The sequence below is a fragment of the Garra rufa genome, chromosome 6 (assembly GCF_049309525.1).
Source record: "Garra rufa chromosome 6, GarRuf1.0, whole genome shotgun sequence".
NCBI classification, from domain to species: Eukaryota; Metazoa; Chordata; class Actinopteri; order Cypriniformes; family Cyprinidae; genus Garra; species Garra rufa.
Genome location: NC_133366.1, coordinates 1,543,152 through 1,567,827, shown reverse-complemented (window position 1 = coordinate 1,567,827; position 24,676 = coordinate 1,543,152). Strand labels below are relative to the sequence as shown.

Genomic DNA, 24,676 nt, shown 5'->3' with positions numbered 1-24,676 from the left:
TGTAATTCATTACTACATTAACATATACCCCATTAATAATCAGAGAAGATTGTGACTCAACCTAAGTCAATTTGTGTATAATATATAAAATGACTGTGCAAGTATATAATGTATCTGTAATAAACTTATGAGCCCTAACCTTTTGTTGTCGCTGTTAAAAAAAAATGCATAACCCATGAAACAACCACAATTAAAAAAAATTAAAAAAATAAAATAATATATATATATATATTTTATTAAAATGACGGGTTTCAGCGTATTAAATGGCAATGTAAAGTCAATGAACACAAGTGCCACACTGTTTCCAGATGCAGTATGTCAAAACAAAGAACGGAGCCTCTGGTTTTAAACAAAAAAAAAAGCGTTTTTATTCTAGCTTCATGCAATCTTTTTTTTTTTTTTTTTTTTTTTTAATCAACTCTTGAATGTGGATAAGCAACATTTTGAACAAAAACCTGAGAAAATCACATTTTTATAAAAGGCTATGCCTGGATCAGATTCAGATTGATGATCAATACTTGGATGGAATAGAACAAAAAAAATGCAGTTCATGGCCCCTTTTAAAGTGGTCATCAGGTGCAAAACTAACTTTTCCAAGTTGTTTGAACATTAATGTGTGTTGGCAGTTTGTGAACACAACCACCCTACAATGATAAAAATCCATCCACTGGTGTTTTCTTTTTAATCTTTAAAAGTAATATCCCCTTTTTAAAATCAGCTCATTCTCAGCTTCTTGTTGTTGTGACGAAATACATTTGATTGACATGAGCGTCTTACCTTAGCTCCGCCCCTCACCGAGCTGAAACAGTCCCAAAACGATCATCATTGTGTGATTCAGGTGCAGAAGCAGACTCTAATTGAGCGATTGAGGTGTTCTGTTGTTGAATGTAATACTTAACACAGCCGTCGTCATTTACTGAAGATGCAGAGGAAAACGTTACTTTCACTTTTAAAAGGAAAGCGTGTTCCGGTCTGAATATGCCTCTGTGTTCATGCAAATCATTCCTGATGCAGCTTCACCCACAGCAGAAGTGAGTGTAAAGATTTTTTATGCATCTTTGTGTATGGCCTTTCTTAATAATGTGCTTATAAGCAAGTTTCACTGCTAAAAGCGGCTAAAGTAAACAAATATGTCTTGCAATCCTAAAGAGGGGCGGGGAAAGCAGAGCTTGTTGGCATTTAAAGGGGCCATGTCTTAAAACGAGCTGAGTTTTTGCAGAGCTGATTTTGACAAGGTAAAAGGCTGTTGTTGTTTTTTACACTACTGTTGAGAATTTTTAATCAAAGTATATTATAGACTTTTCATTAAGACCCTAAAGAATCATATGAACTTGTGGAAAATGGGCATCCGATGACCCCTTTAAAGGTACTAGGATATGCCACTACTGGTCAACATGTGGTTTTTGTTCTCTAGCTTTGATTATCTTTGCAGTGATGAGAGGGATGATCTGATCCAGGTTCAGTCCAGATGTGGAGTTTGTGAGCAGGTTCTGAGAGATCCAGTCTCTATCACATGTGGACACAGTTTCTGCAGACAGTGCATCAGTTTATACTGGGATCAGTCCAGTTCTTCAGAGGACTTTGACTGTCCACAATGCAGAAAGAGATTCAGAACACGTCCTGTTCTACAAACACACAGAATCATGAGAGGATCCAGTTCTGCTGGTTTTGCTCGCTGTTCCACACAAGCAGCCCTGCAGGAGGAGCCTGGAGACCTTCAGAAACCAATAGATGATGAACTACAGAGAGTGAGAGACCAGCACAAAACCAGCATGAAGAACAAATATGAGAGGTTATTTGAGGGAATGAAACTCCAAGAGAATGAAACCCTGTTGAACAGGATCTACACACAGCTCTACATCATAGAGGGAGAGAGAGAAGGAGTGAATGAAGAACATGAGGTTTTACAGATGGAGAAAACAGCCAAAACACAACACTCACAAGACACTCCGATCTACTGCAATGACATCTTTAAAGCCTCATCTGAACCAGGATGTGAGGAGAAAGACCAAATCAAGACTGTTCTTACTAAAGGCATCGCTGGAATCGGAAAAACGGTCTCTGTGCAGAAGTTCATTCTAGACTGGGTCGAGGGAAAAGCCAATCAGGATGTAGATTTCATGTTTGTGCTTCCATTTCGAGAGCTGAACTTGATCCGAGATCATCAGTACAGTCTTCACAGACTTCTGCTGGACTTTCATCCTGAACTTCAAGATCTGCAGTCAAAGGTTTATGAGGAGTGTAAAGTTGTGTTCATCTTTGATGGTCTGGATGAAAGCAGACTGAGACTGAGGTTTTCAGATGATCAGAAAGTTTGTGATGTGACTGAGACTTCATCAGTGGGTGTGTTGATGTCAAACCTCATGAAAGGAGAACTGCTTCCCTCTGCTCTCATCTGGATCACCACCAGACCAGCAGCAGCCAATCAGATCCCCTCCAAATACATCAACCGTCTGACAGAAATTCAGGGATTCAATGAGCCTCAGAAGGAGGAATATTTCAGGAAGAGAATCAGTGACCAGCATCAAGCCAGCAGAATCATCTCACACATCAGAAGAGCAAGAAGCCTCCTCATCATGTGCCACATCCCCGTCTTTTGCTGGATCTCATCCACTGTGCTTCAAAATCTCCTGGAAGAAGATCTGAGTGCAGAAACCCCTCAAACTCTGACTGAAATGTACATCCACTTCCTGCTGATTCAGATCAACATGAGTAACCAGAAGTATGAAGAGAGAGATCCAGAGAAACTCCTGCAGTCCAACAGAGAAGTGATTGTGAAACTTGCTGAAGTGGCTTTCAAACAGCTGATGAAGGGCAATGTGATATTCTATGAGGAGGACCTGATTGAGAGCGGCACAGATGTCACTGATGCCTCAGTGCATTCTGGGATTTGCACAGAGATTTTTAAGGAGGAATCTGTGATTCATCAGAGGAAAGTCTACAGCTTCATCCATCTGAGCGTTCAGGAGTTTCTCGCTGCTTTCCATGTGTTTTATGCACATGTGGTCAAGAAGCTTGGCCATGAATATGACTCTGAATATGTCACTGAATATGACTCTGAATATGATATTCAATATGACTCTGAATATGACTCTGAATATGACTCTGAATATGACTCTGAATATGACTCTGAATATGACTCTGAATATGGCTCTGAATATGACTCCAGCCATAAATATGAATTTCTGCATGAATTTGATAAAGCCTCTCTGTATGATCTCCTAACATCAGCAGTAGATAAATCTCTTTATTATAAAAATGGACATCTGGATCTCTTCCTGCGGTTTCTCCTGGGCATCTCACTTGAGTCCAACCAGAAACTCTTACAGGATCTACTGACACACACAGAGAACAGCTCAGAGAGCATCAGCAGAGCCACACTGTACATTCAAGAAAAAATCAAAGATGATTTTATAGGGCATCTCTCAGCTGATCAATCCATCAATCTGTTCCTCTGTCTGCTGGAAGTGAAAGATCAGACTCTGTCCAGAGAGATTCAGGAGTTTGTGAAATCAGACAAACACTCAGAGAAGAAACTCTCTCCTGCTCACTGCTCAACAATCTCCTACATGTTTCAGATGTCAGAGGAGCTGCTGGATGAGCTGGACCTCAAGAAATACAACACATCAGATGAGGGGAGAAGAAGACTGATACCAGCTGTGAGCAACTGTAAAAAGGCTCTGTGAGTATTTAATTATTGATTAATAAAATGGCTGTTTTTTTTAGAAGGCTTTTTAAAATGTTAAAATTACTCTTTTTAATAAACCACACTGCTGGACATTGTTGATATTTGAAATCATCCCAAACAAACACACCCCTCTCTTCACATCTCCAAAACACTCTACAATCCTAACTGCCCTGCTCCGAGTCAGTCTTTAAAGGAACACTCCACTTTTTTGGAAATAGGCTCATTCTCCAACTCCCCCTGAGTTAATAAGTTGATTTATACCGTTTTGAAATCCATTCAGCCGTTCTCCTGTTCTGGCGATATCACTTTTAGCATAGCTTAGCATAAATCATTGAATCCTATTAGACCAGTAGCATCGCGTTCAAAAATGACCAACGAGTTTCGATATTTGTCCTATTTAAAACTTGACTCTTCTGTAGTTATATCGTGTACTAAGACCAGCGGAAATGTAAAGCTGCGGTTTTCTAGGCAGATAAGATTAGGAACTACACTCCCATTCCGGCGTAATAGTCAAGGAAGTTTCCTGCCGTAATATGACCGAAGCAGGCGCAGTAATATCACACAGCACATGTGGAAATGCTTACTTCCGTCAACATATCCAACGTGACCAACTGCATGCACAGGCAGCGTTCCTCGCCAAGGAGACATTTGTGAGAGACGATTTAGAAAATATTTACTTTGGTGCAGATCCTGAACCGTATCAATTTGAACCAGAATTCACTGAAGCTGAGGTTTTGGAACGAGGACTTGGATGCAATGCTGCATCCTGCAGTAGTAGATTTTTTTTCCGGTTTGACAAAATAAACTGGAAAAAACGTCACACGCCGAGTGGACCTAATGGCCAGCTGTCGCCAGAGTAAGTTATTCCTGCAACCACTATAATATATAATATAAAGATTTTGAATGCAAACTGTCAGTTTGCAGTTTCAGGCTTATATTCATGATGTACACTTTTACTCAAAACTCACTTTAAAACACCACCGACTGTTCTCAATAACTTTCTTTTGCAATCACACATGGAATTTGGTCATAGCAAATACTAAACCAACTGTTCGCCCAAACCTAGTCGTCAGGTATTGTATTTCACAGGTAACGTTAGCCAACAATAGCAATTAATCATGTTACACTTACAGCCATGGGCGATGCTCCTCGTTGTCCTGTCTGTAACGTTACTGAAGGTTGTTGGGATCGCCGTGTCCTTTGGACGCCGTGCTGTAGTACCGGTAAAACTATCCAAATAGTCATCAGGTTGAAAATGATCGGAGCAAACACGCCATTTCTTGATCGTTTCTAACGGTGTTTTGAGATCTATGTTCAGAGCAGCCAGCCATTGATTCATTAGTCGGAATTGCTTTTTTTTTCGTGGGAATTCTATGAAACATGGTAGTAGAGTAAGTTTTCGACTTACTATCACAGCCCCTTACAATGCACATAACCATAACTAATCACACACAGGTAAATCCAGCCACTAATAATTTACCAGTTGCAACTCTGACAGCTGCAACAACCAGAATTACACAAACTTAGTGCCGGTCACATTGGAAGTTACCTAGCTGGGATCTAATTTCAGGCGCTGTGTGATATTACTGCGCCTGCTTCGGCCATGTTACGGCAGCAAACTTCCTTGACTATTACGGAATGTAGTACCTAATCTTATCAGCCTAGAAAACCGCTGCTTTACATTTCCGCTGGTCTTAGTACACGATATAACTACAGAAGAGTCAAGTTTTAAATAGGACAAATATCGAAACTCGTTGGTCATTTTTGAACGCGATGCTACTGGTCTAATAGGATTCAATAATTTATGCTAAGCTATGCTAAAAGTGATATCGCCAGAACAGGAGAACGGCTGAATGGATTTCAAAACGGTATAAATCAACTTATTAACTCAGGGGGAGTTGGAGAATGAGCCTATTTCCAAAAAAAGTGGAGTGTTCCTTTAACCCTAATCACCGGTTTGCAAGGTGAATGCACTAACAGTGACACTAAACACTACATTCTCTAGCAGTCGTCAGTGCACCTCTTGGGATCAGGGGGTTTACCTGCACAAATCTCACTAGCTGGCCTGGTAATTAGTTTCTGTAATTACATTTATAATTAGACTGTTGACCCAATCCTTTACACCTTAACCCACCCTTAATCCCATACCACCAAACCTGTCCCTAACCTTACCCGTATCCCACCTCAATAGCAGCAAAAGTGTTTTGCAATACAATATGAACACAATAGGTACATTTGTATTACGTTTTTATGTAAATACATGTTAGTTAAAGGGATAATTCACCCAAAAATAAAAATTTGATGTTTATCTGCTTATCCCCAGGGCATCCAAGATGTAGGTGACTTTGTTTATTCAGCAGAACACAAACGAAGATTTTTAACTAAAAAGGGTGCAGTCTGCCAGCCATATAATGGCAGTGGATGGGCACCAGACCTTTAAAAGTAAAAAAAAAAAACATGCACACACAAATCCAAATTACACTCTGCGGCTCGTGACGATACATTGATGTCCTATGACACGAAACCATTGGTTTTTGCGAGAAACTGAACAGTATTTAAATAATTTGTTACCTTTGATACACAGCCACGTCCATCTCTCCTGAGCACAAGCTCATCATCCGACTGCAGGGTGTAATTTGGATTTGTCTGTGTATGTTTTTTTTTTTTTTTACTTTTAAAGGTCTGGTGCCCATCCACTGCCATTAGATTGGCTGGCAGACTGCACCAGTTTTTGTTAAAAATCTACATTTGTGTTCTGCTGAAGAAACAAAGTCACCTACATCTTGGATGCCCTGGGGGTAAGCAAATAAACATTAAATTTTCATTTTTGGGTGAACTATCCCTTTAAGGCCACTTAATGTAAAGTGGGACTTAAATTTTTTTTTCCTTAAAATATTGCTTTTGTACTGTATGATAGTACTTACAAACCATTTGTGTGTCTGACTTTTTTAGTAGGCCATATACAGATGTTTTTCTTTTCTTTTTTTAAGTGACCAGAAAAGAAGGAACCATTTTTTTGTTGTTGTTTAAAAGAAGTGGGTGACTTGTTTACTCCATTTAGTCCATTATTTTCCAATATGTGGACCTAAGGGCGTAGATTTGCTTTTGTCATTGGTGGGGACATAAACCCAAGTAAACCCACCCAATCATTTTCGCATTTATGATGGACCTTTGACCACAGTTTTATGTCACCTAAAGTCTTTATTTATAGCTTATGGTATCGCCAACATAATCATAATTTATAAAATAGTTTTTTTAATGTTAGTGTGACAGTAATTACACAATTTTGATTTTGTGAACCAACAACATCAGCATCAGTGTGTCTTCCTCACGCATCACTTTATTTTAATATTAATCGAATTGGACCCAGGACTCTGCTGTTGCTGTAGGAATGAACACAACTTTTATGTGCATCTGACTGACATATAAACCGACTGCGTTACACCCATGTATTAAACGTGCGTCCTTGAAATGTTACTTTAGTGAAAATCATGAATTATGTGCCAATTTTACCTCATTTTTACACAATACTTGTTTTATTTTTGTATTGTCAATTATTTTCTTATTTAAATGTTTTTATAAGGTTGCCCTGATACCTCTTAGAAAAACAGGCCTGAACTCCAACTTATTGTGCTGTGTTTCATCTCCCATCCAGTCTTGCTGGCTGTAATCTCACTGATCAGTCCTGTGAAATTCTGTCATCATCTCTACAATCCTCAAGCTGTGTCTTAAGAGAGCTGGACCTGAGTAACAATGATCTTAAGGATTCAGGAGTAAAGCTGCTCTTTGATGGTCTGAAGAGTCCAAACTGTCAGCTGGAGATACTGAGGTTTGTCAAATATCTCCACTGATGTTTTGCTTTAAATTGCTTATGAAAAGCACTGTGCAAAAAATTAATGGCCAAGCAATGAAAGTGCTGTAGTCCCTATTGTTATTGTTATTGCATTTTAGTCTATAATAGTCCCCACTGAGAGTCTATTATAATGAATAACTCTATAGTGCCACCAGCCGTTCAGAAAATCACTTTTAAAATTGTTATAGGGTCACTCTATCTATCTATCTATCTTCAAACCTTATCTATCTATCTATCTATCTTACTAGTCATGCTAAAATCATACTAGCGACTTGCTAGTCATGCCAGAATCATGCTAGCGACTTGCTAGTCGACTTGCTAGTCGTGCTAAAATCATGCTAGCGACTTGCTAGTCTAGCTAAAATCATGCTAGCGACTTACTAGTCTTGCTAAAATCATGCTAGCGACTTGCTAGTCATGCTAAAATAATGCTAAAATAATGCTAGCGCCTTGCTAGTCGTTCTGAAATCATGCTAGCGACTTGCTAGTCTTGTTAAAATCAAGCTAGCGACTTGTTAGTCATGCTAAAATCATGCTAGCGACTTGCTAGTCATGCTAGAATCATGCTAGCGACTTGCTAGTAATGCTAAAATCATGCTAGCGACTTGCTAGTCATGCTAAAATCATGCTAGCGACTTGCTAGTCATGCTAAAATCATGCTAGCGACTTGCTAGTCATACTAAAATCATGCTAGCGACTTGCTAGTCATGCTAAAATAATGATAAAATCATGCTAGCGACTTGCTAGTCATGCTAAAGTCATGCTAGCGACTTGCTAGTCATGCTAAAATCAGGCTAGCGACTTGCTAGTCATGCTAAAATCAGGCTAGCGACTTGCTAGTCATGCTAAAATCATGCTAGCGACTTGCTAGTCATACTAAAATCATGCTAGCGACTTGCTAGTCATGCTAAAATCATGCTAGCAACTTGCTAGTCATACTAAAATCATGCTAGCGACTTGCTAGTCATGCTAAAATAATGATAAAATCATGCTAGCGACTTGCTAGTCATGCTAAAATCAGGCTAGCGACTTGCTAGTCATGTTTAAAATCATGCTAGCGACTTGCTAGTCATGCTAAAATCATGCTAGCAACTTGCTAGTCATACTAAAATCATGCTAGCGACTTGCTAGTCATGCTAAAATAATGATAAAATCATGCTAGCGACTTGCTAGTCATGCTAAAGTCATGCTAGCGACTTGCTAGTCATGCTAAAATCAGGCTAGCGACTTGCTAGTCATGTTTAAAATCATGCTAGCGACTTGCTAGTCGTGCTAAAATCATGCTAGCGACTTGCTAGTCGTGCTAAAATCAGGCTAGCGACTTGCTAGTCGTGCTAAAATCAGGCTAGCGACTTGCTAGTCGTGCTAAAATCAGGCTAGCGACTTGCTAGTCGTGCTAAAATCAGGCTAGCGACTTGCTAGTCGTGCTAAAATCATGCTAGCGACTTGCTAGTCGTGCTAAAATAATGCTAAAATCATGCTAGCGACTTGCTAGTCATGCTAAAGTCATGCTAGCGACTTGCTAGTCATGCTAGAATCATGCTAGCGACTTGCTAGTCATGCTAAAATAATGCTACAATCATGCTAGCGACTTGCTAGTCGTGCTAAAATCATGCTAGCGACTTGCTAGTCATGCTAAAAATCATGTTAGCGACTTGCTAGTCTTGCTTAAATAATGCTAGCGACTTACTAGTCATGCTAATATCATGCTAGCGACTTGCTAGTCATGCTAGAATCATGCTAGCGACTTTGCTAGTCATGCTAAAATAATGCTAAAATCATGCTAGCGACTTGCTAGTCATGCTAAAATCATGCTAGCGACTTGTTAGTCATGCTAAAATCATGCTAGCGACTTGCTAGTCATGCTAAAATCATGCTAGCGACTTGCTAGTCATGTTAATATCATGCTAGCGACTTTGCTAGTCATGCTAAAATAATGTTCAAATCATGCTAGCGACTTGCTAGTCATGCTAAAATCATGCTAGTGACTTGCTAGTCATGCTAAAAATCATGTTAACGACTTGCTAGTCTTGCTTAAATAATGCTAGCAACCGCATAGCAACCGCATAGCAACACCTTAGCAACCACCCTGGGTACCTTAGCAACCGCATAGCAACACCTTAGCATCTATTCACATTCAAACTATTTATATCTTCTAACTATTTATATCTATAAATCTATCTATTTTCAAACTATTTATATCTATCTAGCCTATCTATCTTCAAACTTTATTAATCAAACTAAAACTATTTCAAACTGAAAACCTTTAAACTTTCTTTAAACTAAAAGCTTTTAAAACTACTTAAAACTTACTGGCTAGGCTTTCTCAAGCCAACTTAAAGTTTGCTAACAAACTTTTTATCTAGTTATTATTATTATTAATTTATTTTTGTCCAATTTTGGGGGAATAATCTCATTTTTGGACTAAGCCACAGAAAAAATTACTAAACAGAATTTTGATGTTCATATTTATTCAAAAGTTACGGTGTTGCAAACTTAACGTTGATCTAAAATTGGGTCAGAGGCTATATCTTTGCAATATTTTGTTCAATTGAAATAAAACTGAGGGTCCTTGGCAAATTTGGGAACCACATCTCCTACAGGTCATGAGGCCTGAAAAGTATCTATTTTTTGCTTATAACTTTTGAACAGTTTGTCAAAAGTTTTGTATGAATTTGTATGAATTATTGACAGCATGTCCCAAAGGTACCTGAGAAGTTTGAACACAGCACAACCTAGTGTTTCAGGACTTTTTAAATCATTGTCCAGATTTTGATTTGTGTCTATACATTCCTTGGCTTATGCCGATTTGTGACAACTCATTTTTAACAACTTTGTTTGTCACTTTGAAGTAAATTAAAAAAGGTCTTTTCACTATTTCTCCTTCAAAATTTGTCCAGTTCTTTCAAAAAATGGCTCAGATTATCTTTGGAGTGAGCCACACAGTTATGAACAGACTGAACAGATTTTTGATATTTGCTACCATTTCTGAGAAATACCCCTCAAGTTGGCCATGTCTGTGTTTATCTTATGCTTGTTAGCTTACTAATTGGTTATCATGCTAACCAGTTGCCATTCTTTTCTTCAGCTATCAGGTAACCTGTTAACTATGTTAACATGAAGGTAGCTTAGCTAACTGTCTTAACAAAGTAAGCTTAGTTAATTGGTTAAAATGCTGAGTATTGTTTTTTGTATTTTGAATTCAGTTTGGCGCATACCCAGAACGCAAGAGGTATTGTGGCCAGAGATGGTGCAAAAGGCAAAAGTTGCTTTTGTTCCAGACATTGTGATTTTCTTAGACTGGGGTAATCTGAATCAGAATCAAAAAAGAGGTTTATTGCCAAGCACACACAAGGAATTCATCTTTGTGTCAGGAGCTTCCAGTGCAAAAAGTACAGACGTAGTGCAGTAACGCATATAATCTAAGGTAATATAACATGTGGTGCATATACAGTAGTCAACATTCAAAGTGGATCAAAAAAGTTCATCAAAAGTTGTCCTAAGATAAGAACGGGTATTCTTTTTGGTTTTAGGACAAATTTGATGAAAGGTTTTGATCCACTTCGAATGTTGACTACTGTGTGTGTGTGTGTGTGTGTGTGTGTGTATATATATATATAATATATATATATATATATATATATATATATATATATATATATATATATATATATATATATATATATATATAATACACACACACACACACACACAGGGTGCGATTTGCTCTATATCATTTGTTCGTTGTTTGAAATGAAATCATTACAATTAATAGGCCTAACTTACAACTTGTTTTTATTAAGTTGTGATCACATTAGACTGTTTTCCTATGAAAAATATTTAATGACTTTTTATTTTATTTTATTTTTTTAGATTCATAATGTAGAGCCTTTGTCTAATGCTCACAGTGCTTGCAGACACTGGCTGTGTTCTAGTTTTTTATTCCCTTCCCTCACTAACTTTCCTCTGTCTCGTTGACTCAGTTGTACATCATTGATTATGTTGCATGAGTGCCCACTCACCATTGCAATGGGTCGAATTGAAATTTCCAACTTTAAAACGACAATTGGGATTTAACAGTGGGGAAGTTGTTAGGGAAATTTGTAAGTGAAGTGGTATGCAGCCTCTGTGCTTGCTGTGCCTTCAGTTCTTGGCCCCATATTGCTGTTAGCTTTAATTTTCCCCTGCATTTACTTTTTGTATGTGTTTCATTCAGATTTTCCAGATGTAATTTCACTGCTCAGTGTTGTGAGAGTTTGTCATCCGTTTTACAATCCTCAAACTGTGTCTTGAGAGAGCTGGATCTGAGTAACAATGACCTGCAGGATTCAGGAGTGAAGCTGCTCTCTGATGGACTGAAGAGTCCAAATTGTCAGCTGGAGATACTGAGGTTTCTATGAACAAGATAATATATAAAAGTTTCAAATAAACATTTTTAACATTATACTTTTAAAATATGTACATTTGCTATGGTTCTGATCTGTCTTTGTGTGTCTGTAAGTGATTTGATTGTGTATGTCTATAGATAACATGACTTTTTTTGTAGGTTGTCTGGCTGTATGGTGACAGAGGAAGGTTGTGGTTATTTGTCTTCAGCTCTGAGTTCAAACCCGTCACACCTAAAAGAACTGGATCTGAGCTACAATCACCCAGGAGAATCAGGAGTCCAGCTGCTCAAACACAAACTGGAGGATCCAAACTATAAACTGCAGATACTCAAGTATGAGGGGCATTTATCTATTAATTATTCATTCATTCCCATCATTTAAAATGGTCTATATCCAGTTTCTACATTTACAAATTACAATTATAAACACAAGGATACATTCCCTTAATTATCAAAAGAACAAGGGAGTAAAACCAAAGAATATACTTTTGATGTAGAAAACCAGATTGTTGAGCTTTACAAAAATAGAATGTGTCAAATAGAATTGCAACTAAAGATGGTGAGGAGATGAGTTCAAGTGGCCAAGACTCTCCAAGGATCACAGCCAGAGAATTGCAAGGATTAGTTGATTCTTGAGGCCAGAAAGGCTAAAAAAAAAAATAATCAAACAGCCCCTACATCACCACATGTTTTTCAGGATGGTTTCAAGAAAAATCCTCCTTGCTTCTCTAAATTTATTTTGCAAATGTTCAGTTGTCAGACATAACTGTAACTTCAAATTGAACGGGCTTAAATAGTCAGATGAAACAAAAAAATAGCTTTTTTGACCGCAAACCCACCAGATGTGTTTGGTGCAAACAGGAATAAAAAGTACCCCATGCCCATTTTTGGAAGAGAAGAGAAGAACTGAAGAGCAGAATAATTGCAATAATTAATAGTTGCATTTTATAATGAGATTTTCCCCCAATTTCCATTTTTTGCTTCAATGATAAAAATTTGAATTAAAATTGTGAATTTTTAAATGAAAGATCAAATGCGGGTATATTTTTACAGCAACCTTTGCTCATATTGACCAAGGTTACCAATAATAGATGGCATTGTATACTGACCCAGAAACAAGGTTGCTAGGTCTGCAAAACAAAATCAGTCCAAATGTTAATTCAAACTAACCTTATAGTGTTTTTTTGTTTTTGTTTTTTTTGCATGGTTTTATTCTCTGCCGAAATCCTGTTCTAAGGAAGATCACTTTAAAGCTTAATAACCAACAAGTGTTCAAAACTATTTTCTTACTTTAGACCGATTTACAGTGGTAAGCTTGTAATAACGTTGTCTAATTTGAGTGGTACTGGTAGCTTTTCACAGGAAATAAAAGCATGCCACAGTTCGTCTTTGCATCATTGCATAACATCTGTAAACATAAAGGAGTTCTGGCTAGTAGGCTATATCGCATGTGAGGATCTTGCAGGTAGCAGATTGTTTATAGCCTTTTCTCACAGCAGCTGGAATAATTAAACTTAAAACAAGGGCCTTACTGTCTAATTGATATTTGTTTATATACAAGTACAAGTCTTTTTTTGGAAGTGAAGTATGAAGCAGAGACCTTCCATTAGAAAACCAAAAATTCAAATGACTTAGGAATTAAGCAATGTGTTGTACTAGTGCCGAAAAAATACACCAATACCAAAAAAATTAAACAAATACCAACGTTGTGCAATTTTCAATACCTTACGATGGTAGTTAAATCAGTGTAACATGACAGATAATGTGAAAGATATTAGTTTCTGCACCAAACTTACTGAAAATAAGCACTGTAGAATTTAAGTTTGGAATTCTGCGTACAACCAAAATAAAAAAAATCTAGGAATCAGCAAAACTGTTGGGACCAGTCTGCAAACAATACCACATTGTGCTTTACATTAGACCTCTCACAACATCTGAATTAGTATTATACCAAGGTCTGCTTTAACTGTCTGTTGGTGGTTGGATGGCTTGAGAGCAGTGTTATTACCAGGTGTTTAGAATTTTTTTTTTTTTTTTTTTTTTTTTTTTTTTTTTTAGGTTAAAGGGATAATTAAGCCAACAGTTCTACTTTTTCAAATCCTCATGACTTTGTTGATAATTCCTACCAATTGAGTTTTTTTTAAAGGGTTCAGTATATCTTTTTGTATTCTGCAGAAGCTAATTATTCAGAGATTTGGAATAACATGGGGGCTATGGAATGATGGCAGAATTTACATTTTTGGGTGAACAAAGTTTGTGTCTGTGTGTTTGTTGCAGTAAAGATTGTGTTTCTTTTTCCTTTTTGTCTGTATAATACAAATATGACATGTGTATGTTTGTGTTTTATAGTGTGGATCATGGGGGAGAGTTGAGAATTAAAGCAGGGCCACAAAGATGTAGGTCTATAAACAACTCATTTACATTTAAATTTACATTTACATTTAACAGACACTTTTATCCAAAGCAACTTACAAAAGAGGACAATGGAAGCAATCAAAATCAGCAAAAGAGCAATAACATGCAAGTGCTATGACAAGTATCATTTAGCCTAATATGCTAACACATTGCAAGTTTTTTTTAAATTGTATAATAAATAAAAATACAATTTTATCATTTAATGATATGTTGTTGATTTATCTCTCATAGTGTGTTTCTCTCTTCTTGTGCTCAGATGCTTGTGATCTCACTCTAGATCCAAACACAGCAAACACTCATCTCATCCTGTCTGAGGAGAAGAGAAAGTTGACGTGTGTGGAAGAGAAGCAGCCATATCCTGATCATCCAGAGAGATTTGCTGGGTGGTTTCAGGTTCTGTGTGGAGAGAGCCTGACTGGATGCTGTTACTGGGAGGCTGAGTGGGACGGACCGGGGACAGAAATAGCAGTGACGTATAAAGGAATCGGAAAGAAAGGAGGGAGTGATCAGTTTGGATCCAATGACAAATCCTGGAGTCTGATTTGCACTGAAAACAGATTTGCAGTCTGCCACAAAAATAGTCAAACTGACATACGTATTCCTCCATCCCAGTCTAATAGAGTAGGAGTGTATCTGGATTGGCCAGCCGGCTCTCTGTCCTTCTACAGTGTCTCTGACACACTCACACACTTACACACATTTAACACCACATTCACTCAACCCGTCTATGCTGGATTCAGGGTTTGGTACTTCAACACCTCAGTGTCTCTCTGGGACATGAAACATCCTTTGAAAAGCAACAGAGACCCACAAATAACCAGGTGAGTGAAATATACTGTGTTAGGGATGTGCAATAATGACAAAAAAAAAGATATCTTTATTTTTTGGAATATTGTCAATAATGATAAATAGACAATATTTTGCTGAGCACTGTTAGTGTGCTGGTACTTTTACAGGTTTAGTGCGGCCCTGGACAGCTGACGTCCAAAGCTTTTGATATTTTTAATATTCTGTGGTTCGTTTGCAACAGAAATTAATCTAAGTTTAAATGAATTTTTACCTTTGTAAAGTCATTTATAATTTATAAATTTAATTATAGTTATTTGTTTAAGATGCTTTTTGTTGACAAAATACAGCAGAAACAAGCACTGTAGCAACCAAAATGTAACTCACTTAATATTTGACTTCTTGCTTTTTGAACTCTTAATTAAATCATTCACATTTCATGTCATATTAACTATATCAGATGATATATAAATATGACGGTCATACAGGGGCATATTTGCCGCCTTGTCTTGTAGGGATGTACCGATCCGAATCGGCCGAGATTGCTTGCGCGTTTTGTCTGTAAAGCCAGTTCTGTAATCAGCGGTAAATGCCATCAGGTGCTTGATTTCACGTTGAGCCATATATACTACACACAGCCGTTGTTTACCGACGAGCTGCGCAAATCAATGTTCATTATCAGCGTGAATGTGCGCAGCTCGTCAGTGAACAACGGCTGTGTGTAGTATATACGGCTCAAAGTGAAATCACGCACCTGATGGCATTTACCGCTGATTACAGAACCGGCTTTACAGACAAAACGCGCAAGCAATCTCGGCCGATTCGGATTGGTGCCATCCCTATTGTCTTGAATTTTGGAGGAATTCTAAATGTATTTTAATAGACTAAATCTCTCTAAATGAGCATGCTTATGTATTCATGCACTCTCTGGGTGTGTTTTTGTTTGGATTTTACGATATACTCAATAATGTCAAATCTCATATTATTTAAACGACAATTACGATGTTACTGTTGACCAGGGGTGGCAAACTCTGCAGGACTGTGGCTCTCCAGGACCAGAGTTCAGCTTGTACTTTAATAAAAACTCCTGCCTGTAGCTTCCTAGTAACCCTTCAGACCTTGGTTAGCTTGTTCAGGTGTGTTTAATTGGGGTTGAAGCAAAACTCTGCAGGGTTGCGGCTCTCCTGGACCGACGTTCACCACCCCTGTTGTAGACTATATATATATATATATATTGTGCACAGCATGCTTCAAGGGCAATGGTTGAAACTTGGTTGCAGTTACATAGAAAAAAAATAACTACTGAAAAATAAAAAACATCACAAATTTTATAAGCACTCGTGTATTTTTCCCAAATTCCACATTATTCAAACATTTTTTTCTTAGCACAAACTTTGCTCTTCATTCTTGATACGCAAACATGCACGTTTGAATCACAAGCAATAGCATGAGATCAAACACCTTTGCAGTCCATCAAAGCATTCTCAAAATCTGTTTTAAAACACATGAACCCATTCTAATTGTTTTTGATTCACCTCAGTATGCATAAATTAATCACGATTAAATCACACTTAACATGAAAGTTTTTAAATATACTTTTATATTGCAATAATTTAACATTCAGACTTCAAATGACTGTAGAAACAACATAAAGACTGAAGGTAGGTATCACTGATACCAATATTATTGATGTCTCTAGGGATTTGTTTCCTGATATTGAACTATTGACTATAGCCATTTAAAATTACAGTGTAATTAAGAGCTGTTATTAGATTTAAAAAAAAATATAATAATAATAATAACCTTTGTTATTACAAACTGTCATTACCATTATTTAAGACACTGTATTTGTCGCAGAAGAGATTGTTTCTTTGTTTTTCCGTTTTGTCTTAATACAAATATGACATTGTGTTTTATAGTGTGGATCATGGAGGAGAGTTCAGAATTGAGGCAGAGCCACAAAAATGTAGGTCTACAAAAACACACTTAATGATATGTTGATTTAATGATATGATTTTCTCATATAGCAATGTTTTCTCTTTTCTCTCATTTACGTCAGATGCTTGTGATCTCACACTGGATCCAAACACAGCACACACTCATCTCATCCTGTCTGAGGAGAAGCGAAAGGTGACGTGTGTGGAAGAGAAGCAGCCGTATCCTGATCATCCAGACAGATTTACTGGGTGGTTTCAGGTTCTGTGTGGAGAGAGTCTGACTGGATGCTGTTACTGGGAGGCTGAGTGGGACGGACCGGGGACAGTAATAGCAGTGACGTATAAAGGAATCGGGAGAAAAGGAGGGGTTTACTGTCAGTTTGGATACAATGACAAATCCTGGAGTCTAAATTGCACTCATAATGGTTTCACAGTCTGCCACAATAGTAGGCAAACTAACGTTCTCATTCCTCCATCCTTGTCTAACAGAGTAGGAGTGTATCTGGATTGGCCGGCTGGCATTCTGTCCTTCTACAGTGTCTCTGACACACACACACTCACACACTTACGCACATTCAACACCACATTCACTGAACCCCTCTATGCTGGATTCAGGATTTATTCCTTTAACACCTCAGTGTTTCTGTGGGACATGAAACATCCTTTGAGAAGCAACAGTGATCCACATACAACCAGGTGAGTGAAATGTGTGTATGAAATACTCATTTAATCTAGTTATGTGTAGCCTAAATTAAAAAAAATAACTTTTTGTCACACCTCCTAATTGTTAATTGAATAAAATTACCTGCCATATGTTTTTCATACCATCTTCATAATTGTTTAGAAACTATAGTATTTATGAACTATGTCCTGAAAAGTTGCTTTTTTGCCTATTTTGTTATTAATGATAGACTTCATAGATATTATTTGCAACATTATATACTAGATTGCTTTCCTTTCTCTGTAAAAACATGAAGTAATAGTGAAAAACCAATGGTAAGTTTTTCACAAAAGTTGTTGGGAGGTGTGAGAATTTCGACATTTTCATTTTTGAGTAGTTTTTTTAAGTCGATTTCTGTGTTGATTTGTGTAATTTATGTGCCGTGGAGGTCAAATGACCATTCTTTCGTTTTGACTGTCAAACCGCTTATGATGTTGCAATTACCATTTATCATCACTCTTTCATTCTGCCTTTAAGCTCCTGTAACCTCAAATCTTCTGAGCTCAGTGTTCACCCACTGCTGAAGTGTCAGTCTTGCGTCCGTATAGCTGATCCAGATCAGTGGGTTCAGATTGAGCCGTCATCCTGTACAGACAAAGGAGTGTCAAAGTTCAGGGTCAGCACTCAGCCAGGCCGTTACGAGTGTGTCAGGACCAGGATGCGATGGGTCTGTGATTGTGACGTCAAGCTTCAGTATCACACCATCGATGGTCAGTTCCTCAACGCAGAATTGGAGAGGCTGCAATGCAACCGAATCGCTCCAGTGATGGACGTGACGGTGATCTCAGGGAAACTGGAGGAAGTTCATCTGCCACATTACGCCTGTTTAGGAGAGTTTGAAGCTTACCTCAGAGATGCAGTGAAAGTCCTCAGTGTAAAAGATGAGGGAATAACCGTTGAACCTGTTCAGCTGACACGATTCCATGCTAAGATAGTCCAACCATCCTTCTCTATTAAAACATTAATCATAAGTTGGATAATGGGATGGGATGAACACTGCGATCTTCTAGTCTACATGCGCTCTAAAGTCCCTCTCATTCTACATGTCTATTTTTTTCCGGTTGATGCTCATGCAAAAGAAAACGTTGAGAAGATTGAAAAATCAAGTTGTTCAATCTTGCATCCCAGACCTGACAGGCCGTTTCGGATGAAAACACCACACGTTCTTGATGTTCCTGGTGCCTCTGTCCATCCCAAAGAAGGGATTACACTCAGAAGAGAAACTGACCCAAACTTCTTCAAGATCAAGACACGTCTGGAGAGTGATCTTCAAATGACTCTAATCAGACAGGAGGACAGGGAGATTGTCTGGACTGCAACATTTGAGAAAGATGAACTTGATCAGGTTCATCCACAGAGAGATGAGTCGCGTCTGAATAGTGAGGCAGATAAAGCTAGATATTTTAATCACCACTGGTCAAATATCATTCAGGGGGTTACAAATGTCCAGATCATTGCAGATAAACTGCTTCAGCAGCAACTTATCCATGAGGAACAATATTCAGAAATCACAGAGTGTGTAACCAGTCAGGATGGCATGAGAAAAATGTGTGACATTATACGTAAGCACGGCGACTCTATGAAAGCTAAATTCATCTCTGTTCTTCAGGAAGAGAAGCTTTACTGCTTTTGAACACTGCTCTTATTCTACACTTTTTGAGTTCAAGGTGCATCTTTTTGAACTGCTTAAAAAAAGCAACCTCAGATACACTGAATCCTTCTCTAGTGATGATACTTTAGACACTTTGGATGATACTTGGGCAGCAATGAGGTTTTTCAAAATATTCAATCATAGTAATGTTACAAATAAATCAAATTAGTTTTTGCATGTATAAGTAAATGTTCCACAGGGAAGGTAAAATGAGTTTAAAGCCAAAGTAGATTTATATTTGTCTAATAACTGCATTTCATACTTATTGGTTAATTGCTGATGTATTAGTGTGTGTGTGTGTGTGTGTGTGTGTGTGTGTGTGTGTGTGTGTTTAAAATTTAGAAGATAGACTTTTGGTTATTTCATGGCATTGAAATATTTTCATTTGCAGACATTATGAATAATGTGTGGTAAATTGGGATTAATGGTATGATTCACAAAATTCTAATTCTTCTGGGTTTAATTTTTCTCCATGGCTAAGCATACTTAACCCCTTGTTTTGGGCAAGTTGTATCGCTTCCATTTCACTAGCAACATTTCTGTGGCCTTTTTTTTATAGAAAACATCCTCAAATATAATTAGTTGTATGGTTACCTAATTTCTCCTTGCTTAGAGGAGTGTCTAAATCATTTCAATTTTATGCATGTTAGAAATAAATAGTAGAAAAATAAAGTGTAGAGTGATGGTTTTCCTATGAAAGCAGCTGAGTGCTCTAGATTTAAAAGGTTTAAAAGCAAAATGTGAGATTTGTCACTGATGTTTATTGAACCTGGAATATTTTTCTGTTGTTGGTTGAGCAAGTGACGGTTTAGTGTGTAGCTGCATGAATGAATGAGGCATTTCTATAGTGCTTTCATTGTGTATTGCCGAAATCGCTTTACAATCATATGGGGGATCTCTCCTCAACCACTGCAGCATCCACCTGGATGATTCGATGGCAGCCACAGTACAACAGTGTCAGTGCACTCACCACACACCAGCTACAGGTGGAGAAGAGAGAAAATGATAGAGCCAATAAAATGAGCCAGAGGAGGGAATTTGGCCAGGACACCTGGGATACACCCCTACTCTTTATGAGAACTGTCTTAAATGACTACAGAGAGTCAGGGCCTCATTTTAATGTCTCATCCAAAGGACATTGCTTTTTACAGTATAGTGTCCCCGTCACTATACTGGGGCATTAGGACCCCCATACACCACAGGGTGAGCGCCCCCTACTGGCCTCACTAACATCTCTTCCAACAGCAACCTCGTTTTCCACAGGAGGTCTCCCTAGACTCAGCCCTGCTTAGCTTTAGTGCGCAACTGGTCTTGGGCTGCAGGGTGATATAGCGGCGGCATGGTATTTATTTATTTCATAGTATTTAAGTTTGTATCTCTAGGAGCACACATTTCACTTCCAGTGCCACCAGAAAACTTTCACATTGTTTTTTTTTTTTTTTGTTTTTTTTTTTTCCTGAAATGTTTCTGCTTTTACTGGTTTACAAAAATCACTCCCACAGTATGAAAATGCAGAAGTGGGATGAATTTCAGAGCTTCTGCTCAAAGAGGCATCAGTTCAGAGGAGGAACAAGAAACATGTACATCCTCATAATTCACGGTAAGTCTATAAATACAACCTGTTAATCCAAAATTGTGAAATAAAGAGTGTAATCACTATAATCCATAACATTTGAGTACCTAGGTTTACATGTTAAGAGTAAAAATACTTATATTTTTTTTCTTTTTCTGCAGCAGTGATTCACTGATGGATGATGGCGTCTGTCAAAGAGCTGCTTGTGAACTCACTAAAGGATCTAGTAAAAGAGGATTTTAAGCAGTTCCGATGGTACTTAAAGAATTATTGGCATATTTCAAATTCTGAGATTGAGAATGCAGATGTCTTAGACATGGTGGAAAAAATCGTGGCACATTTTGGACCAGAAGAAACTGAAGATAATGATGGAGATCTTGAGGAAGAGGAAGCAGAACCTTCTGGCTGAGCACTTGGAGAATAAACATAAAGAAGGTAACGTTAAAATTACATTAATTTAATATATGTGACCCTGGACCACAAACCAGTCTTAAGTCGCTGGGGTATATTTGTAGCAATAGCCAAAAATACATTGCATGGGTCAAAAGTTTTGATTTTTCTTTTATGCCAAAAATCATTGAGAAATTAAGTAAAGTTCATGTTCCATGAAGATTTTTTGTAAAATTCCTACTGTAAACATATCAAAATGTAATTTTTGATTTGTAATATGCATTGTTAAGAACCTAATTTGGACAACTTTAAAGGTGTTTTTATCAGTCTTTTTGATTTTTTTGCATCCTCAGATTTCTGATTTCAAATAGATGTATCTCAGTCAAATATTGTCTGATCCTAACAAACCATACACCAATAGAAAGCTTATTTATTGAGCTTTCATATCATGTATAAATCTCAGTTTTGTCAAATTTAACCTTATGACTGGTTTTGTGGTCCAGGGTCACATATTAAGTGTTTAGAAGTGTAATGTTTTTAATGTAAATAATGGAGTAAATGTTGGCTTCCAGCTTAAAGTTTCCGCTGATGAGTTTGTGTGATTTATGTCATCCATTTTGTTTCATCTCTGTTTAACAGTTCAGGCTGAGGGAAATATGAAGGCTTCTGCCACTGTTGAAGCTACTTCAAAACAGATCTATGGTAAATAAAGATCACTGACTGTACAGGGAAATACATACTGGCACATAAATTAGGTTCACTCATATTTTAGTAATATGGATTTCTCATGTAGATACAATATAAAATATAAGCAGCAAATGCAGGGCCAAGCTTTGGTTTTACTTCTACTGTAATTCACCCGTCCCTTTGTCTTATTTAGGGTCACAGTCAGCTGGGTCAGCTTTTTTAAAAGGGCGATTTACAAATGCTCAGAAAACATGAAGTTCAGTACTTCTGTGTTCTGGATATGAAGGTGGATCTGTTACTGATCCACTGCATCATCAGTGCCTCAGATGCTAGCAGTGTATGAAAACTCTATGTTGTGGTTGTTTACACAAAAGGAACTAATCCCATACAAGAAAATCACTGCATGAAAAGGGGTATTTTCTTCAGTTGACGGCACTGTACACTGTTGTGGAAGTTTCAGGTTAACGACTGTTTACGGTAATGTTCAGGCAGAGCAGAAAATTGTCGATAACTGCCGAAAACTGATGTTGCATTGGCTTGGCAGTTGACACCCCCATTAGCACAATGAATTCCTGATGCCTTTGTTTATAAGTATTTTTCCATTTCCCCCCCTGATATTCTGGCTATTTCTGTGTAGTTACTTATGCTTCGTTGTACTCTGTAAGGATGGTGTGCATTGTACTGATTATCTGTAACAATTGTGTTTCCAGCTGTTGGAGGCGAGACAAAGTGTACTGGCTGATGACAAAGGACTACATTGTTTGGGTGTTGGGTGGATTGTGAGACCTTCACCAGTGCAAAGTGTGGCATTGCATTCACATGCGCCTGCAGAGTGGATTACCTTCCGATATATTACTACCACTAACATACAACCCAATGGGTGCAAAACGGCATACTGTAACATCTGTTTAACTTGTACTTGTTTGTGTGTATTTTTTCTTTGCTGCATCAATAAAGCTTTTTCATTTAATCAACATGTCTGTCCCAAATGTTTTTTCCCTAATATGTCCTTAGTTTGGAGTCCATGAAATAAGTCACATGAATACCCTATCCAATCTTAGCCTTATGTAAAATATATTATTATATCTTAATGATTATTTTAGACTAATATGAACCATATTTTTATTAAATAATAATAAGGGAGGGGTTTACTCAAAATTGTATTATAATTAGGCTACCCATGCTGACCAATAGCAGCAAATATATCAGCCAATAACAAATGCTTTTTCTATTTTAAAAGTTGTGGTTTCTTCCAATGGGTACTGTGGCAAATTCAAGTCTGCCCCTGGTCACAGGGATGCTGGAGCTTATTCAACATTTAGAGCCAGAGGCAAGTACCCTTATTAGATGACCAGTCTATCATTGTTGTATTGTTTATAATTTTGACCAGGACTTGTAACTGTCACGGAATTTGTGTAGTTGGTGCATGACTACAAAGAAACTGTAGTGTAGAATTTTTTGTTTGTTTCTTGCAAAATAATGCTCATAAAGCAGAGTTCCAGAAGTCAAAATCAGACTTTATTGGACAAAGGAACAACCCTGAAATGCCTCCACAATCTGACCATCTCTCCTGCAGTTTACACTTTTATACAGGTTTAAAAAAAAAAAAAAAAAATCATTTTCATTTTTTTCTCTCTCCTGGAAACCATCCCAGGACTCTCGAATTCCCGCACCACAGTCACCTGGTTATCTTGTATTCTTTGTAAGGGTGACTAGTCTATGTCAAAACATATTTTGATTGTGCCAGGTTAGAATTTACAGATAAATTGTGTTACAAAAAGACATTCATACTTCTTGTTGTTTCTTTTTTCTTTCTTCTTTCTCAAAGGCTCAGATGCAGGGGACAATAAAGCTTATCTTCGAGATTACAGAGATCAGCCTCAAACTAAAGAATAAATTGCTACAGGACTACAAGCGGATATTAGTGGATATTAGACAGGCAAAATGATTATATTTTGGTTTGGCTCAGCTACAAAATCAGACATCAGAAGATTGCAGAGAACGGTTCGGTCTGCTGAGAGGAAGGTGCTCCCCTGCCCACCCTTCAAGAACTGTACACATCCAGAGTGAGGAAAAGAGTTCAGAAAATCACTCTGGACCCCTCACATCCAAGCCATCCCCTCTTTGAACTCTTACCATCCGGCCAGCGCTACAGAGCCCCAAATATCAGGACTACCAGACGCATGAACAGTTTTTTCCCCCAGGCAATCCACCTTATGAACAGATAAAATGTTCCTCCCATTGTGCAAAAATGTGTGGAATAATCTGACATCTACTGCTAGCACTCTAACACATCCCTGCATTCCATCCTATCACCTATAGCACAACTGAACATATTTATTTGTCAATTTTTTTTTTTTTTTTTTAATTTATTATTATTATTTTCTATTTTTATTTTTGGTCTATTTATGCTTACATATGTGTACATTTTCTTATTCTCTTATTTTTATTGTCTGTGCGTCTCTGTGTACTGGAAGCTAATAACACTGAAACAAAATTCCTTGAATGCGCAAGCATACTTGGCAATAAAGCTCATTCTGATTCTGGAGTCTCTGGGGGAAAAGGTTTTATAAGTTTTTCTTAAATGA

At 37.6% G+C, this 24,676-nt stretch overlaps 1 protein-coding gene across 1 annotated transcript; it reads left to right on the top strand.

Moving 5' to 3' along the window:
• Positions 1-1,538: 1,538 nt before the first annotated feature.
• On the top strand, positions 1,539-23,058 carry LOC141336082 (uncharacterized). Its single transcript, XM_073841586.1, has 10 exons — positions 1,539-3,682; positions 7,344-7,517; positions 11,758-11,931; positions 12,088-12,261; positions 14,278-14,324; positions 17,189-17,762; positions 18,265-21,038; positions 21,173-21,446; positions 22,041-22,103; positions 22,799-23,058. Exons 1-7 carry the CDS (start codon positions 1,644-1,646, stop codon positions 19,418-19,420), a joined length of 4,338 nt encoding a protein of 1,445 aa, XP_073697687.1. The 5' UTR covers positions 1,539-1,643; the 3' UTR covers positions 19,421-21,038; positions 21,173-21,446; positions 22,041-22,103; positions 22,799-23,058.
• The last annotated feature ends 1,618 nt before the right edge of the window (positions 23,059-24,676 follow it).

Bases quoted from the DNA above. Each gene is read 5' to 3' on its own strand.
- LOC141336082 (XM_073841586.1), top strand. From the start codon at position 1,644: ATGAGAGGATCCAGTTCTGCTGGTTTTGCTCGCTGTTCCACACAAGCA. The intron at 7,518-11,757 runs GTTTGTCAAATA...TGTTTCATTCAG, and splicing joins TGTCAGCTGGAGATACTGAG to ATTTTCCAGATGTAATTTCA. The intron at 11,932-12,087 runs GTTTCTATGAAC...CTTTTTTTGTAG, and splicing joins TGTCAGCTGGAGATACTGAG to GTTGTCTGGCTGTATGGTGA.